Raw genomic sequence first — 19569 nt, forward strand, 5'->3', positions numbered from 1 at the left:
CCTGCTGGTTGCAGACTTGGTGCACTGGTACCGCTTGCCATGCGGTAGCAGAGAGAACAGTCTATGGCTTGGGTGACTGGAGTCTTTGACAATTTATTGGGCCTTCCTCTGACACTGCTTGGTGTAGAGGTCCTGGACAGAGTATGTGAGCGGAGCTGGAGTAGAGCGAGGTGTGGAGTGTGCCCAATTTGACTGGAGCGCAGAGCGAGTTTGCCAAAGACTGGCCCGTCGGCCTTCTTACACACTCCGGTAGTGCTCACTTCACGAGCTCTGGGCATGCCCGGCCCAGCATGCATTTGTAGGGTACTTGTGTGCTGCTATAGCCCCTTAGCTACTGTCATGGATTTCGCTAAATATTTTCATAAACTGATGAAACAAACAGGTTAAAAATCAAGGTGACTTACAAAGATAAGGAGGACCAAGAGCAAGAGAGGGAGTGCAATGATGTAGTGTCCACCACTAAATAATCATTGTGAGATCTGAAAAGACACATATCCTGCAAGCATGATGGGTACTTACTATGTGTCCATGCTAACAGAAAGGAAGGAGGTGGCTAGCATATCAGTGTGGATGACTGATCACCACCTCAAGCTGAACCTCGGCAAGACGGAGCTGCTTTTCCTCCCGTTGAAGGACTGCCCTTTCCATGATCTCGCCATCACGGTTGGCAACTCCATTGTGTCCACCTCCCAGAGTGCTAAGAGCCTTGGCGTGACCCTGGACAACACCCTGTCGTTCTCCGCTAACATCAAGGCGGTGACCCGATCCTGTAGGTTCATGCTCTACAACATTCGCAGAGTACGACCCTGCCTTACACAGGAAGCGGCGCAGGTCCTATTCCAGGCACTTGTCATCTCCCGTATGGATTACTGCAACTCGCTGGGCTCCCTGCCTGTGCCATTAAACCCCTACAACTCATCCAGAACGCCGCAGCCCGTCTGGTGTTCAACCTTCCCAAGTTCTCTCACGTCACCCCGCTCCTCCGCACACTCCACTGGCTTCCAGTTGAAGCTCGCATCTGCTACAAGACCATGGTGCTTGCCTACGGAGCTGTGAGGGGAACGGCACCTCTGTACCTTCAGGCTCTGATCAGTCCCTACACCCAAACAAGGGCACTGCGTTCATCCACCTCTGGCCTGCTGGCCCCCCTACCTCTGCGGAAGCACAGTTCCTGCTCAGCCCAGTCAAAACTGTTCGCTGCTCTGGCACCCCCATGGTGGAACAAGCTCCCTCACGACGCCAGGACAGCGGAGTCAATCACCACCTTCCGGAGGCACCTGAAACCCCACCTCTTTAAGGAATACCTGGGATAGGATAAAGTAATCCTTCTAACCCCCCCCCCCCCCCAAAAAAAAATGTCCACTGGATATCATAAGGGGAATGCACCAGTTTGTAAGTCGTTCTGGATAAGAGTGTCTGCTAAATGACGTAAATGTAAAAAAAAAATGTAAATGCTAGCTAGCTAAGTGTGTCATTGGAGCAAAGTATTTCTAAACTAAAAATCAGATCTCTTAAAAGTGTTCATTTTCGTTCTATTATATATACTGAATAAAAATATAAACGCAACATGTAAACCCATTTTTCATGAGCTGAAATAAGATCCCAGATATGTTCCATATGCACAAAAATGTTTCTCTCAAATTTTGTGCACAAATTTGTTTACATCCTTGTTAGTGAGCATTTCTCCTTTGCCAAGATAATCCAGCCACCTGACAGGTGTGGCATAACAAGAAGCTGATTAAACAGCATGTTCATTAAACAGGTGCACCTTGTGCTGGGGGAAATAAAAGGCCACTTTATAATGTGCAGTTTTGTTACACAACACAATGCCACAGATGTCTCAAGTTTTGAGGGATCGTGCAATTGGCATGCTGACTGCAGGACTGTCCAACAGAGCTGTTGCCAGAGAATTGAATGTTAATTTCTCTTCCATAAGCCCCCTCCAACGTCATTTTAGAGAATTTGTCAGTACGTCCAACCGGCCTCACAACCGCAGACCATGTGTAACCACGCCAGCCCAGGACCTCCACATCCGGCTTCTTCACCTGCGGGATCGTCTGAGGGGGAGGGGGATGCTGAGGAGTATTTCTGTCTGTAATAAAGCCCTTTTGTGGGGAAAACCTCATTCTGATTGGCTGGGCCTGGCTCCCAAGTAGGTGGACCCAAATCCCAAATGGGTGGGCCTATGCCTTCCCAGGCCCACCCATGGCTGTGCCCCTGCCCAGTCATGTGAAATCCATAGATTAGGGCCTAATTCATTTATTTCAATTGACTGATTTCCTTATGAACAGTAACTCAGTCAAATCTTTGAAATTGTTGCATGTTGCATTTTATATTTTTCAGTATATATAATACGCTGTCATTGATTTTGCCCCTGTAGGCCTGAAATATGACCTCTTTCAAGGAGCTTCCTGTTTTATTAGGGTTATTTGGCCTAAATACCTTTTTTTAGGCCTACCTATAGAAAAAAACATACAACTCCGCATCCCTCCCCAGCCTGGCAAGAGTGGCCCGAAGGGTATTTAGCATCCCCAGTGGCTTTGCAAGTGCAGAGAGGGTATTCTCTGCTGCTGGACTACTCTCCAGGCACCATCACATGAGTCTGAAGCTACAGACTGTGACTAAAATCATGCCTAATAAAGCGTTTTTCGTTTCATTTTGATTTAAGTCTAAGTCACAGCCTATATGCGCAATTTATGGACTATAATGATTTAATACAATGTTTAAATGCTGAGCACTATAATGTTCCTGCCAGCCTAGTGTGTCGCACTCGCAAATGCTTCAGTTTATTTATTTGTAGGCTATAGCCTTGAAATAATAAGATAATAATATAGCCTAAAAAATGTATTTTAATATCTGGCCAGTTCAATCAATGTGGATGTCTATGATTGGTTCAGATTTGGTCCGGTCTGACTGTTGAACTCAAGGAAGGTCTAGACCGCACCATTTATTAATTTTTTTACGTCCAAAAGATGTCGGCGTCGGTTCGGGCTTACTGTGGTGTAGCCTACAGTGTCGAACCACAATTGAATTTTATGAATGGCCATCCATGTGGTAGGCCTAACGTTTGTGGAATGGTTGCATTGGCTTTATTAGTCCTGATTCCTGTGACTAATCGATTTGGCTATTTAAAGATACAATATGCAGAAATCTCTCCATTTCCTGGTTGTTAAAATTCCAGTAGTGCGCCAAATTTCAGTTTACTGTATGTGACAAAACAAGCAGTCATTGTGTGGAGAATCATTGTAACATCTAAACCGCTGTGAAATATATTTTCCATAAATGAAAATATTGTATTTTAGCTGTTTGAAATTGGTGTACAAAACCCGAAAGTAAAAGACTCCGAAACAGAATTTAAGAACGGGCAGCAGTAAAATTGAGCACATAGAACAGATCTACCGCTTCTTAGGCTGGCTTTCAATGAGAATGGCAGATCTGTAACTCATATTTTCTATGTGAATCACCCAAAAAGTTACATATTGCAGCTTTAAGCTCTGAATGTCAGCTATCCAACTGTATCAGGAGTTATCCTGAGCCTGTTTGCAATGAGAATCAATGTGTTTACACAGCGGGTAATTCAGAAGTATTGTGTTTTTCCCTATGATCATCTCGTCATAAATGTACGGATACAAACGCCATTACATGTGGTCCATTTTACTTTGACCTGTCCTGTTTTTAGGATATGATTGTTAAAATGCCATATTCACATCAAAGCACATTTTTTTTATTTGAAGGATGTTTCAAATATGAGCAACACATCAAACAGCAGTGTTGTGTCAGCCAGTTCTTACTTCAGTCTAGACCTGCTAGACCTATTAGTTTCCCAAAATGTTTCACCTTAAGGGAGGAATGGAGTTAATGAAGTCCCTCCACCCCCTCTCCTCTTTGTCTTTGTCATAATAATGTGATGTTGCCAATAGCCAGAGCCTTATCTAGTGCAGGAGAGGAGACAGCCAGGCCTGGTGGAGCCAACCAGATGCTGCTGATATTGTGCAGCACTAGGACCTACTTGGGGACCCACACGAAGACAAATGTCAGTGTTTTCTTTTGGATTATTATTTACATTTACATTACATTTAAGTCATTTAGCAGACGCTCTTATCCAGAGCGACTTACAAAATGGTGCATTCACCTTATGATATCCAGTGGAGCAACCACTTTACAATAGTGCATCTAAATATTTTAAGGGGGGGGTTAGAAGGATTACTTTATCCTATCCTAGGTATTCCTTAAAGAGGTGGGGTTTCAGGTGTCTCCGGAAGGTGGTGATTGACTCCGCTGTCCTGGCGTCGTGAGGGAGCTTGTTCCACCATTGGGGTGCCAGAGCAGCGAACAGTTTTGACTGGGCTGAGCGGGAACTGTGCTTCCTCAGAGGTAGGGGGGCCAGCAGGCCAGTGGTGGATGAACGCAGTGCCCTTGTTTGGGTGTAGGGCCTGATCAGAGCCTGAAGGTATGGAGGTGCCGTTCCCTTCACAACTCCGTAGGCAATCACCATGGTCTTGTAGCGGATGCGAGCTTCAACTGGAAGCCAGTGGAGAGAGCGGAGGAGCGGGGTGACGTGAGAGAACTTGGGAAGGTTGAACACCAGACGGGCTGCGGCGTTCTGGATGAGTTGTAGGGGTTTAATGGCACAGGCAGGGAGCCCAGCCAACAGCGAGTTGCAGTAATCCAGACGGGAGATGACAAGTGCCTGGATTAGGACCTGCGCCGCTTCCTGTGTGAGGCAGGGTCGTACTCTGCGAATGTTGTAGAGCATGAACCTACAGGATCGGGTCACCGCCTTGATGTTAGTGGAGAACGACAGGGTGTTGTCCAGGATCACGCCAAGGTTCTTAGCACTCTGGGAGGAGGACACAAGGGAGTTGTCAACCGTGATGGCGAGATCATGGAACGGGCAGTCCTTCCCTGGGAGGAAGAGCAGCTCCGTCTTGCCGAGGTTCAGCTTGAGCTGGTGATCCGTCATCCACACTGATATGTCTGACAGACATGCAGAGATGCGATTCGCCGCCTGGTTATCAGAAGGGGGAAAGGAGAAGATTAATTGTGTGTCGTCTGCATAGCAATGATAGGAGAGACCATGTGAGGATATGACAGAGCCAAGTGACTTGGTGTATAGCGAGAATAGGAGAGGGCCTAGAACAGAGCCCTGGGGGACACCAGTGGTGAGAGCGCATGGTGCGGAGACAGATTCTCGCCACGCCACCTGGTAGGAGCGACCTGTCAGGTAGGACGCAATCCAAGCGTGGGCCGCGCCGGAGATGCCCAACTCGGAGAGGGTGGAGAGGAGGATCTGATGGTTCACAGTATCAAAGGCAGCAGATAGGTCTAGAAGTATGAGAGCAGAGGAGAGAGAGTTAGCTTTAGCAGTGCGGAGAGCCTCCGTGACACAGAGAAGAGCAGTCTCAGTTGAATGCCCAGTCTTGAAACCTGACTGATTAGGATCAAGAAGGTCATTCTGAGAGAGATAGCAGGAGAGCTGGCCAAGGACGGCACGTTCAAGAGTTTTGGAGAGAAAAGAAAGAAGGGATACTGGTCTGTAGTTGTTGACATCGGAGGGATCGAGTGTAGGTTTTTTTCAGAAGGGGTGCAACTCTCGCTCTCTTGAAGACGGAAGGGACATAGCCAGCGGTCAAGGATGAGTTGATGAGCGATGTGAGGAAGGGGAGAAGGTCTCCGGAAATGGTCTGGAGAAGAGAGGAGGGGATAGGGTCAAGTGGGCAGGTTGTTGGGCGGCCGGCCGTCACAAGACGCGAGATTTCATCTGGAGAGAGAGGGGAGAAAGAGGTCAAAGCACAGGGTAGGGCAGTGTGAGCAGGACCAGCGGTGTCGTTTGACTTTGCAAACGAGGATCGGATATCGTCAACCTTCTTTTCAAAATGGTTGACGAAGTCATCCGCAGAGAGGGAGGAGGGGGGGAGGGGGAGGAGGATTCAGGAGGGAGGAGAAGGTAGCAAAGAGCTTCCTAGGGTTAGAGGCAGATGCTTGGAATTTAGAGTGGTAGAAAGTGGCTTTAGCAGCAGAGACAGAAGAGGAGAATGTAGAGAGGAGTGAGTGAAAGGATGCCAGGTCCGCAGGGGAGGCGAGTTTTCCTCCATTTCCGCTCGGCTGCCCGGAGCCCTGTTCTGTGAGCTCGTAGTGAGTCGTCGAGCCACGGAGCAGGAGGGGAGGACCGAGCCGGCCTGGAGGATAGGGGACAGAGAAAATCAAAGGATGCAGAAAGGGAGGAGAGGAGGGTTGAGGAGGCAGAATCAGGAGATAGGTTGGAGAAGGTTTGAGCAGAGGGAAGAGATGATAGGATGGAAGAGGAGAGAGTAGCGGGAGAGAGAGAGCGAAGGTTGGGACGGCGCAATACCATCCGAGTAGGGGCAGAGTGAGAAGTGTTGGATGAGAGCAAGAGGGAAAAGGATACAAGGTAGTGGTCGGAGATTTGGAGGGGAGTTGCAATGAGATTAGTGGAAGAACAGCATCTAGTAAAGATGAGGTCAAGCGTATTGCCTGCCTTGTGAGTAGGGGGGGAAGGTGAGAGGGTGAGGTCAAAAGAGGAGAGGAGTGGAAAGAAGGAGGCAGAGAGGAATGAGTCAAAGGTAGACGTGGGGAGGTTAAAGTCACCCAGAACTGTGAGAGGTGAGCCATCCTCAGGAAAGGAACTTATCAAGGCGTCAAGCTCATTGATGAACTCTCCAAGGGAACCTGGAGGGCGATAAATGATAAGGATGTTAAGCTTGAAAGGGCTGGTAACTGTGACAGCATGGAATTCAAATGAGGAGATAGACAGATGGGTCAGGGGAGAAAGAGAGAATGTCCACTTGGGAGAGATGAGGATTCCAGTGCCACCACCCCGCTGGCTCGATGCTCTAGGGGTATGCGAGAACACGTGGGCAGACGAAGAGAGAGCAGTAGGAGTAGCAGTGTTATCTGTGGTAATCCATGTTTCCGTCAGCGCCAGGAAGTCTAGGGACTGGAGGGTAGCATAGGCTGAGATGAACTCAGCCTTGTTGGCTGCAGACCGGCAGTTCCAGAGGCTGCCGGAGACCTGGAACTCCACGTGGGTCGTGCGCGCTGGGACCACCAGGTTGGAGTGGCAGCGGCCACGCGGTGTGAAGCGTTTGTATGGCCTGTGCAGAGAGGAGAGAACAGGGATAGACAGACACATAGTTGACAAGCTACAGAAGTGTTGTTTCTTGTATTATTGTCTCCTGTGTCTTTAGAGAACTGTTTCACTTTGATATCCTTTTTCTTCTGTCCTGATTTTCTCTTTCTTTTCTTCTGTTAACTAGATATTCTTTGTTGTTCTTCGTTAGCTAGCTAGCTTCTTCCAAAAGAGTCCCTAGCAACTGCTTAGCAACTGGTATACAATTCAGCTAGCTAAGATAACTACAATTTTATGAAAAATAGTTATTTTTCAAAAGCCTATCTTCTTTGTTTGTTGCTTGTTTTTTCTCCTATTATTATTTATTTTTTTTAATGACAAAAGCACTGTTTGGCATGGATGCACAATCCTTTGTCAGTTAGCCTTCTGTAGTGGTGCCATTAACACGACAGTTATGTCATGCCCACATCCTCAAATCAAAGTTTTACTCGCTTCTCACTAAACTTTTTTCCTTCGTATGGATTGGATTGTTATCTCACTGTGTGTGTGTTCTGGTGTGTCCATCTCTGCAGAGGATCTGCTCAAGCTGCTGTCTGTCAGTCTGTCTGTGATTGCGTCAGCCTAGTGCGTATGTGGGCTGGTAGCCACTATGGACCAGTGATTCACTTTGCCCAGGCTGAGACTAGTGATTGAACAAGGTCAGAGCTGATAGGAGAGGATTCTGGAGGAGGAGGGAGCAGAGCAGGTGAAGTTGACTACGTCAGGCTCAGAGAATGTCCATGGGAGAGCAGAGCAGGTGAAGTTGACTACGTCAGGCTCAGAATGTCCATGGAGGAGGGAGTAGAGCAGGTAAAGTTGACTACGTCAGGTTCAGAGAATGTCCATGGACGTGGTCATGGGGTTCATTTCCACTTTCCATGGTAGAGCTCATTTCTTTCTCTAATCACTCAGTCAACTTCTCTCTTAGTAACACAAGGCAGATGCTGTGATGTGCTCGCCTGGACTTTCACATGATATCTGATTCATTATATTTGATGACATTGGCACTAACATTGTTGAATGTGACAGGCTGGTATAGCAGTAGTTGTGGCCTGAAGGTAGACTTATGTTGCTGTCTTGTACTTGTTTTGTAACATAAGGTGCTAGAAGCACTCAATATGTCCTCGCCTGCCTTGGCTAATTACTGCATGTTGTTGGTGTCATGGCTCTGGTTAGAGACACAGTATAGTCATTATTGGCCCACTGCTAAAGCCCTAGGCACTGGCTGTGTTTTAGGGCACACTACACACAAAACAATGTATTTCTATGCGTTTCAGAACCTCAAAACGGGAGGGATCCAGTATTGAATGAATACAAAAAGCACATCAGGCATTTGACATCAAAAGATACAATGGAGATTCCTAGATGCCATACAATCTAATTCTTCCTTTGTCCCAGGAATCTTCAGATTTTTCACTGATAGCAGTACATTTGATAGATGCCATAAGACCATACAGCTACTTGCCTGTTTTAATGACTCATGCTAGTGTGTTAGTTTTGGGTTCATTCGCTAATTTTTCCTATTGACTGCAGTGATTTAGCCTACCTGAGTCATCTTTTTTTTTTAACCTTTATTTAACTAGGCAAGTCAGTTAAGAACAAATTCTTATTTTCAATGACAGCCTAGTAACAGTGGGTTAACTGCCTTGTTCAGGGGCAGAATGACAGATTTGTAACTTGTCAGCTCGGGGATTTGAACTTGCAACCTTTCGGTTACGAGTCCAATGCTCTAACCACTAGGCTACGCTGTCACCCATAAAAGTAAAAGACTGCCCAAACCATATAAAAGACTGCCCAAACCATATAAAAGACTGCCCAAACTGCCTCCTCTCTGATAACAGTGAATTTCAAAATCAAAACTCATTCAATCATTCCTAGTTTTTCTTTCTTGTCTTATATTAGAGATAAGAAGTGATGGAAATTGTTTTATTATATTAGCTTTCAAGTAGATGACATTATTCATCTTTCCACAATAGAGTTTTATGAGCTTGTTTGAACTGTGATAACGTGTCCAATCTGGCCTTACCCAATTACATGAGGACAACATGGAGAGAGACTATCCATCACGTATTTCTTCTTTCCCTCAATTACCTTTCCTCCCCTACACAGCAGTCTTTTATTTTGTCATTTGTCTGCTGGGGTTTCTTGTGCATTATGTGTTGCCAATTATTCAAAGTTAAGCCCATTTAAACCTGAATCTTGTTTATGTTGGGGGAAAATGTCATTCCCACCTCTCCCCTTCAAAGGGAAGCACAAAAAGATTATTTGTATTTTCGATTTGATTCACCGCTGCTTCCGCTGTTGGCCGGCCTGTGGAAGGTATTTGTGAAATTATACCCACTATACTTTCATTTTCCCTTGCTGCCGTCAGTCTGTTGTGTTTGCTCTCTGTGCCATGCTGTGGCTGTTAAAACATGTAGAATAGAGCTTAAAAATAACTGGAATCACAATAATTTGTACTAGCGTGGCTTTGTAGGGCAATGCCTGTTGGGAGGCTGATTTGGGAGAAAGAAGAACTACAATGTGAGTATGTAGAAGTGTGATAGAAATGTGCAAATTCAATTGAGTTTAAATTTGTTCATATAGTAATCTATTTTCCAGCCCAACTCCTCCCCAGTCTGAGCCTCCTATACTGCACAACACACAGTATTCTTCATCATTCCTCCATTAATCCATATCTGTCTATCTCTGTATCTCTCTCTCGCTCTCTCTCTCTTTGTCATTCCGCTGAAGGCTGAAGCATTAAGAGGTTTTAGAATTCCTAAGGGGTTTATATGTGTGTAGGGAAGCTCAGTATACCACCGCTGCTTATCTAGAGACTAAAAACCACCCCAGGAACACCAACTCTTACTGTGCAACAATGCATCCCACTATAGAGGGAGCCATAGCTTGACTACATTAGAGCGGTGAGGTGTTTTTGAGAAAGAGAGGGAGGTGTGCATATGGCCTGTGGTGTATTTGACGTCAAACGTCCTGGTTTGTGACCCCCGTATAAGCCTTTCTTGCTCAGTTTGTGCCCACACACAACACCACCACCACTTATTTCAATGATTTCCGCAAACATACACCCCCCCTCCTCCCTCCGCTCGCCGGCTCCAGAAGCAGCAGTTTGAAATTGCCGATTAGAGAGTAGCAAGTGTTTAAGTTGCCATGGCAACTGGGTGAGTCATCCCGCTGCGGTCAGTTTAGTCACACTTGCACTGTATATCCCTCCCTCTTCCTTCTCTCCCTCCTTTCCTCCCTCTCGCTCTGACACTGTATGATTCTACCTTTTCTTTTGTCACCTTTGCTGTCGTCAAAGAGGGGGTGGCAGATGCAGGTCTTTACAGGTCAGCCACTGTTAGAGTCGTGAGTCAAGGATGGTAGAGAGGCGCTGTGACGGGGAGTTTGATGAGGACAACCCGAGTGTCACTGTGCTGCCTTTGATTACTTATTTATGGCCCAGGCTAATCAGTAATCCCAGTGTCGACAGCTTCACGGGGATAAAGGAAGAGAGAGCGCGCCCAGACTGACTTCATTTAGCTGGTCTTCATTTGCTGAGAATGCCCAGAGTGCTTGGATTTCTGATTGAACAAGTCTAATAATGTGTGGATGTACATTTTGATTAATTAAGGGGATGATTGTTGTTATGCGTGTGGCTTTAGTCATCTGGTGCTTTGTGTTCACATCAGGCCAACTCATCGCCCAATTCATGAAAAATCATGACTCATCATTATTAATGTCATGTAGTTTGAGTTTTATTTTCCTATTTCTACTTGGCATATTTTACTTACCTGTTAGACACTTTGTAATCTTGGTTCCTCAAGCAACAGATGACTGACAGATGTAACATGTTCTGCTCTCTATAATGAAGTGAAACCAGCTGCTTATTGCTGCTGCTGTTAACTACTGCTACTCTCTATACTAGTCTGTTTTCTGTTAGCTCACCTGTACCCCAGCCTGCTCCTGTTTGGCTGCTTTTCTTCTCAGAGGGGGATTGGTATATATCTCAATCACTGCCTGTAGTTGATTAATAATGGTAATAATTGATGCATTGCTCTGGCAGTAAGCTCCCCTGAAGGAGCAGAGCCTAATGCCAAGACCACATGTATTGTCATCTAATACGTGGGTTTCCTGTCTGAAGTTCTGTTGTTGAACAACTTCAGTTTGGATCAGCTACTCTACACTAGGGGACGGTTTACTAGGACACAAGTCTAGTCTTGGCCAATAAAACACTTTTTCAATGAAAAATCTCAATTGAACATGATTTTTAGTTTAGGACTAGTGTTAATCTGTGTCAGGAGAAACTGGCCCTATATGTAGATAGCTGTGCTCTGTGCTAGTGGAAAAACTGTTTGCTACTGGAGGGTTTGATTTGGCAAGTGGGTTTTTATTTAGTTTTTTTACTCCAGAAGAACTATATCAGCTGTAAATGAAGCGGGCTGTTTTGGGTTGTGCTTTCACACAGTGAAGAGCACAAAAATAGCATGAAACACTTTGAAATTAAATATATTCTCTGTAGGCGAGACATTTTAATTTTCATCGACAGTTAATGTGTGAATGTGCTTTTTCTTGTGTTTGTGAATGCAGCGTTTTATCTGTATGCAAAATGTCCTAATAAAAGAATCTTAGAAATTAGCCAGTTAGTCAAAAGTGCCTGTCATCAACCATCTCTGTAAAAATGCAAACCACAGAAGCACAAGTTAAAAATAAGCCTACATTTTGTAAAAGCACACAGTAAAAATAGGCTTACATTTAGCAAGTCTCCCAGGACTTTCTGTCTGTCTACAAACTGTTGTTCAATGCTGCTCTGTGCTCACCTCCCACATTATCTTGATTACTCTGACCTGTTTCTAACAGTGTGTGGAGGTGAGAAGGAAAAGTTTCTCCTACTAGACACTTACAGTATCTGACACAGATCTAATGTCAATTTGTCATTTCCCCCTAATGGTTTGGGGGAGTAAGCTGATCCTAGATTTGTGCATAAAGCCGACTTCTACCCGGAGTCTTAACAAGATGGCTGACAGCATACTGTATGTTTCTCTAGTGAGCCATCTCAGACCGCTGACCTCTAACCCCTGCCTCTCTGTGTCTTCTCCCCAGGACGGGTGCATGAGGACGGGCTGGAGCAGAACGGGTACCAGGGTGGGTGTGTGGGGCCGGGCCTGGGGCTCAGGACCCTGTGTGTGAGCGGCACAGAGACAGACCAGGACCACTACCCAACCACCAGCAGAACCAGGTCCCGATCAGAACGCCTCTCCAGCTCCTCCTCCAACCCCTCACGCAAAGGAGTGTCCACCTACAGCCACATCCGCAAGCTGTCCAACTGTAAGCAGCAGTGAGAGCAGCCCCGAGACCCCCAGCCCTGAACACACACTGGACAGGTGAGGAGAAGGAGTAGTCATACAGGACACCTGTACAATGTTGTGGTCTACATCTAATTATAAATTGGGTGGTTCGAGCCCTGAATGCTGATTGGCTGACAACCGTGGTATATCAGCGCGTATACCACAGGTGTGACAAAACATTTCTTGTTACTGCTCTAATTGTTGGTAACCAGTTTATAATAGCAATAAGGCACCTCGGGGGTTTGTGGTATATGGCCAATATATCCACGCACTCCGTGTTGTGCATAAGAACAGCCCTTAGCCGTGGTATATTGGCCATATATCACACCCCCTCGTGCCTTATTACTTAAGGGTATGGAGACACCCTTTGGGACTGATTCTGTGACTGTCACGCTCGTCGGAAAGGACGGACCAAGGCGCAGCGTGAGTTGAGTTCTTTAATATACAGTGAAACTAAGAAAATAACAAACATGCAATGAACGTGAAGTCGTAGCGCTCAACACACTAACACAAAAACAATATCCCACAATGCAGGTGTGAACAGGGACTCCTTAAGTATGATCCCCAATTAGAGACAACGATAATCAGCTGCCTCTATTGGGAACCATACTCAAACCCAAACATAGAAATATAATTGACTAGAACACCCCCTAGTCACGGCCAGACCTACAACACCATAGAGAACCCCCCCCAAAGGTGCGGACTCCGGCCGCAAAACCTGAAACCAAATGGGGAGGGTAGGGGGGGTGACTAGTGTCGGTGGTGACTCCGGTGCGGGTCGCCGTCCCGGATCCGGCCATGGCGCCGGGCTGAACGCCGTGCCTGGACTGGGCACCGGCGCAGAGGAAGGCTCCGGCCTTGGAGCGGGACTGGGGAGGCGCACTGGAGGCCTGGTGCGTGTAGCCGGCACAGGTGGCACCTTACTGGTGACACGCACCTCAGGGCGGGTGCGGGGAGCTGGCACAGATGGCACCGGACTGATGACCCGCTCTTCCACTCTCCGCTGCTCCACCGACCACCCCTCGTGCCCCCCCTCCCCAGCATCGTCGCTGTCTTTCCACCTTCCTTGGTGTCTCCTTCCAAGGAAGGGTCTCACATCCGGACATGATTTCCTCCCATGTCCAAAACTCCTTAACCTCCATAACACGCTGCTTGGTCCTGCGTTGGTGGGATATTCTGTCACGCTCGTCGGAAGGACGGGACCAAAGCGCAGCGTATTCCACATATTCTATTTCAAAGTGAAACAACAAAGACCAAAATGAATGTGCCGTTCGTAGCACACAATGCACTAAACAAAACGATATCCCACAAAGCAGGTGGGAGAAAGGGCTTCCTATATATGATCCCCAATTAGAGGCAACGATTACCAGCTGCCTCTAATTGGGAACCATACAAACCAGCAACATAGAAAATGAATGACTAGAACACCCCCCTAGTCATGCTCTGTCCTAAACACCATAGAGAACCGAGGGCTCTCTATGGTCAGGGCGTGACAGTGACCTTGAGATGATGATGCTACTTAATCCAACTAAGATGTTGTCTTATCTGAGATGTTCTCTTCTCTGAGATCCTCAATAAATACAAATACAAGGATGAACTGATCCCTTGATCCCCTACTGAAACATACAGCTAATTGAAAATGTATGCCCCCACCCAACATATCAGGGAAATAAGATTCTGATTTAGTCTGCCTGGAGTAATTATCCATCAGTGCCTTGATTTCTTTCTTCTCAGCCGCTCAATGTAAACAACAGGCCAGAAGAGTGTGAGTGTAATTATGGAGCCAAATAGAACAGTGGAGTGGTGCTGCCTGGGTGTCTCCAGGGAGAGAGAAGAGGAGAGGCAGGCTGGTTTGGTGGAGAGCCTGAATGGGGGCTGGATGACGCAGTTTAGGGTACTGAGAGGGGTGGGGGAGGCAGGAAGAGCCCTGACTGACGCTGATGCTCTGTATGGATGCAGAGGAGTCGAAGAGGAGAGGAGGAGTGTGTGGGCGGACTGTGTGGAAAGGAGATGTAGCATAATCAGCTTTTTCGAGGGTTTTCTCTTCTCTCCCTCTTTTTCTATACATTTTTCTCTCTCTGTCGGCCCTTTTTATTTTTTCTCTTTCCCTCTCTCCGTGTTCTCCCTGTGGTACCTGCTTATTCATGTGGGTTCCTCTCTTTCTTCCTCTCTCACTCCTTTCTTTCTCTCCCTCAGTGTCTTTCTATGAGTCATTCCTGAGTACGCGCTCTGACTCTTTAACAAGCTCCCCCTGCCTCACGCCTCACATTCCTCTTTCTGAAGGAGAAATTAAGGATCCCATCAAATGTGCTGCTGTACCCCTGCCTGGTTAACAGGATCATACAAATGCATTGTGTTCCAACACAAATACCCTCACACCATCACCCGAACCAATAGGGGATTCTGATGCTGATTGAAGAATACTTCTGACAAGAATATTCCTTCCTAACCCACATGTTTTTGGCCATTTTATCATAGTTTACAACATTGTGATGGTGCTATATGGAAAAAAACGATTTGTCTGACTATTTGTTCAAAAATAATGAGTTAAAATCAAATAGACCGGAGAACTAATTGTATTGTCATATTTGAAATGCCACATCATCTACAGTACTGTATGTAATTGAGTGTGACTGATAAGATGACATCATCTCCAACTTGTTTTTTGCCGTCAGTCACATGGATGGATCTGGGACCACAGCTAATCAGTGAGAAATGGAATAGCTGTCCAATAGCAGCAACGAGCCGAGCGGCATCCTTTCTGAGTCATCGGCATGCAGGCATCTCCCACGCAGTCTGCCGAGGGGGAGAGGGTGATCACTCCTCCACAGCATCATCCAAGAGACATCCGAGAATACTGAGAAGCCTTTTCACAATAAGGGAGAGAAGGGTGGAATGGAGGACGTGGGGGAGGAGGGGGACACCATCCAATCTATATTAGTTTGTGCAATGAATGACTCACAGCCCGGCTGAGACTGGGCGTAATGGACTGGACAGGATATTGTGTTTGGTAAAAGTCGGACTGATCGAGGTCCTGGCTGCAGTCTGGAGCTTACTTTCTGACAAAGTCCAGCAGATTCCAGCAGTAACAGCCTGCTGCCTGACAAAGTCCAGCAGTAACAGCCTGCTGCCTGACAAAGTCCAGCAGTAACAGCCTGCTGCCTGACAAAGTCCAGCAGTAACAGCCTGCTGCCTGACAAAGTCCAGCAGTAACAGCCTGCTGCCTGACAGAAAGGTCCAGCAGTAACAGCCTGCTGCCTGACAGAAAGGTCCAGCAGTAACAGCCTGCTGCCTGACAGAAAGGTCCAGCAGTAACAGCCTGCTGCCTGACAGAAAGGTCCAGCAGTAACAGCCTGCTGCCTGACAGAACGTCCAGCAGATTCCAGCAGTAACAGCCTGCTGCCTGACAGAAAGTCCAGCGGTAACAGCCTGCTGCCTGGTTGGTTCACAGAGGGAAATCCTCCACATCCGTCTCTGCGTGTCACGCTGGCTGATTCTGTGTGGGCGGCATCCCACTCACTGAGAGTGGCCACAGGGAGGCTTACAGCGCCAACTGAATGGCTGACAGATACAGATGCAGGACACTATCCATAAAACCTTGGTTCCATTGGTGTCATAGACTGTAATACTATGTGAATCCTCCATTATTCAGACATCTCTAACTGTATTGTGTAAATGTTAAATGACTGACTGAGTAATACTGTAAAAGTCTTGAGCTAATTGTGTGTTTTGATTCCCTCGTAGGTCTCTAATTCCCTGCTCCCTGATGTTGGGGAGATTCATGTTTTGACAGCCTGGCCTACAGGATGCGATAGCAGGACATGCTGCACTACAGTGGTTTGTTTCACATGATCTGCCTGTCTGAAGACTGACAACATAACGATGATGATGATGATCCAAGAGTGAAGCACCAGAAAGAAATGAAGAAGAGGGTAGGAGGACTAGGTCTTCCCCCTCTCTGCAAATCATATTCTGGGATCCCTCTGTATTAATGTAGCTCGTTTTAGACTACTACACTGTTTATCCTACAGTTACTCTGTATTAAAGCGCACATCGTGATGTGTATTGAATGACATTGATCATTTCAATAAATTACAATATTGGTAATAATAATGATAATTGATATAAAATGCATAAACTGCATGCTATGCAGGATAAAAGAAAGGGATCTATAGATACTCCAAGCATACATAACTATTCAGGAATGTCTTGGCTTGGTTTTTAATTTTGCGTCTGGGTTTTGTTTCAGGGTTTTATTCCCCACAATATGTTTATCATTATTATTTATATAAAACGCACCCCAACCTCACCAGCTGTGTTTCTTCAGTGATTTCTCTTTATTTGTGGCTGTATTATAAATGTATCTGGTCAATCAAACAATAGGCAGTTTGAAACTTTAGTCCCCAGGCTCAATTTCTAGGTTCAGAGAGAGAGAGAAAGAGAGCTGACTGATGGGCGAGATTACAAACCTTATGACATTTCACTGACATAAATTCATTTGGTCTGCTTTTCACTTCTCCAGCTTCTTTAAAGAACAGCTGTAATTGGTTACATGAGTGTGCTGTTGCAGTCAACCCTGCAGGCTGCTCTAGAGGCACAGCACTGTACTGCAGATCGCTTCACCTTGACTTTGATGTATTATTCTTACTGGTCTATTGGCTGGTGGGAGGGTTGGCTGCAGCCTACTTTGATAAGATGATATGTGGCTCCTGCTGTGACGGGCTTGTTTTAGTAGAACTGGCCTGGCCAAGGTATTGATCCAGGGTGTTACTTTATCCTGAACTGGAGCACAACAGAGGAATCTTCACACAGACCCAACATGCTTCTCAAACTATGCAACAATAGATTTTCAATAAAACTAAGAGCAAAATGGAAAGAACAGAAGTTATAGCTTTGCTGTAGGGTGGTAAATAAATCCACACATTAGTGCTAGTCTAGGGTTGCAAAGGGAGGGTTTATTACTGAAATCTTTCTAAGTTTACCAGTAAACGACCATCATTTTGGTAACTTTAAAGTTTTTGGGGAATTTTATCAGATATCTAGAGGCCTTTTTGGGTTATTCAGATTATAACAGGTGTGGTGTAATTATCTCTGGCCCTCTGTGGCTCTATCAAATATAGAATATATAAAATAATCAAATAAGATGATTCTAAAATTAAAAAAAAATAGAATGTCAAAGCTGTAAAATATTATCCTAAATATAAACCATCAACTTAGTGAATACCATTGGTGTTTAAATATGAGGGTCTCAGCATGAAATATCCTTTTTTTTGTGCACTTTTATTTATTTATAGAAATATGTCTTTGTTTGAAATGTTTTGGCGCCAAATTGGTGGCAGTTGTGAAAAAAGTCAACCGTTGCAAGAGTTCCAGTGTTAATTTTAAATAATGCCATTGTTGACTAGATGCTTTTTAAATTAATTTGGCTATTTTTCTTAAATCATACAGTATGGTTTATCTACTAGAAACTCATGGACAATATAAACAGATATAATAAATGAATAGTATATATGAATACATGTTTTAAAAGTTACCATAGATTCTATTAATTACTGAAGATTCCGGTAAATGGTAAATTGGTAAATTACCAGTAGTTTAGCAACCCTAGTGCTAGTGGTTTATTATTTATTATAGTGATAATGTGACTAAGATTTACTCCATTGATTAAAATAACCTATCAGGGAATCTGATTGAATGCTGGCATTTATCATTCTGTCATATTTGCTGATATTGATGGTTATAAGGTTCTTATGGGCTGGGTTTAAACAAGCAGCCCAATTTTTTTCCACTAATTGGTCTTTTGACCAATCACATCAGATGTTTTCACATCAGCTCTTTTCCAGAGCTGATCTGATTGGTTAAAAGACCAATTAGTGAGAAATAAATCTGAATTTGATTGCCTGAGACTGCTACCATACTTTCCCTCCGCTCTGCTATAGACAGGGAATCCTTATCACTGTGGAATCATCATTAATTGATGTGCTTTGGCTCTGGTGCATACAGTGCATTCGGAAAGTTTTCAGATCCCTTGACTTTTTCCACATTTTGTTACGTTACACCCTTATTGTAAAATGTATTAAATCGTTTTTTTTCCTCATCAATCTACACACAATACCCCATAATGACAAACCAAACACAGGTTTAGACATTTTTGCAAATGTCAACAAAAAAATAAAAAAATGAAATAACACATTTACATAAGTATTCAGACCCTTTACTCAGTACTTTGCACCTTTGGCAGCGATTACAGCCTCAAGTATTCTTGGGTATGACGCTACAAGCTTGGCACACCTGTATTTGGGGAGGTTCTCCCATTATTTTCTGCAGATCCTCGCAAGCTCTGGAAGATTGGATGGGGAGCGTCGCTGCACAGCTATTTTAAGGTCTCTCCAGAGATGTTCGGTTGGGTTCAAGTCCAGGCTCTGGCTGGGCCACTCAAGGACATTCAGAGACTTGTCCTGAAGCCACTTCTGCATTATCTTGGCTGTTAGGGTCATTGTCCTGTTGGAGTGCTCAGTCTGAGGTCCTGAGCACTCTGGAATAGGTTCTCATCAAGGATCTCTGTACTCTGTATCATGGTTTCATCAGACCAGAGAATCTTGTTTCTCATGGTCTGAGAGTCCTTTAGGTGCCTTTTGGCAAACTCCAAGCCGGCTGTCATGTGCATTTTACTGAGGGGTGGCTTCCGTTTGGCCACTCTACCATAAAGACCTGATTGTTGGAATGCTGCAGAGATGGTTGTCCTTCTGGAAGGTTCTCCCATCTCCACATAGGAACTCTGGAGTTCTGTCAGAGTGACCATCGGGTTCTTGGTCACCTCCCTGACCAAGGCCCTTCTCCCCCGATTTCTCAGTTAGGCCGGGTGGCCAGCTCTAGGAAGAGTCTTCTTGGTGGTTCCAAACTCCTTCCATTGAAGAATGATGGAGGCCACTGTGTTCTTGGGGACCTTCAATGTTGCAGATCTGTACCTCGACACAATCCTGTCTCGGAGCTCTACGAACAATTCAACCTCATGGCTTGGTTTTTGCTCTGACATGCACTGTCAACTGTGGGACCTTACATAGACAGGCGTGTGCCTTTCCAAATCATGTCAAATCAATTGAATTTACCACA

The 19569-nt window shown here is 45.5% G+C and overlaps 1 protein-coding gene across 2 annotated transcripts in view; it reads left to right on the plus strand.

Annotated features, from left to right (window-relative positions):
• LOC106573605 (serine/threonine-protein kinase STK11) overlaps positions 1-16765 on the plus strand; it is a 41972-nt gene extending 25207 nt beyond the window's left edge. For both annotated transcript variants that reach the window (XM_014148796.2, XM_014148797.2), the window contains 2 exons: positions 12212-12492; positions 16201-16765. In XM_014148796.2, coding sequence (XP_014004271.1) covers positions 12212-12450 — 239 coding nt within the window. In that variant the 3' untranslated portion in view covers positions 12451-12492; positions 16201-16765. The remainder of the gene's footprint in view (positions 1-12211; positions 12493-16200) is intronic.
• Positions 16766-19569: the final 2804 nt, after the last annotated feature.

The sequence above is a fragment of the Salmo salar genome, chromosome ssa16 (assembly GCF_905237065.1).
Source record: "Salmo salar chromosome ssa16, Ssal_v3.1, whole genome shotgun sequence".
Lineage (NCBI taxonomy): Eukaryota > Metazoa > Chordata > Actinopteri > Salmoniformes > Salmonidae > Salmo > Salmo salar.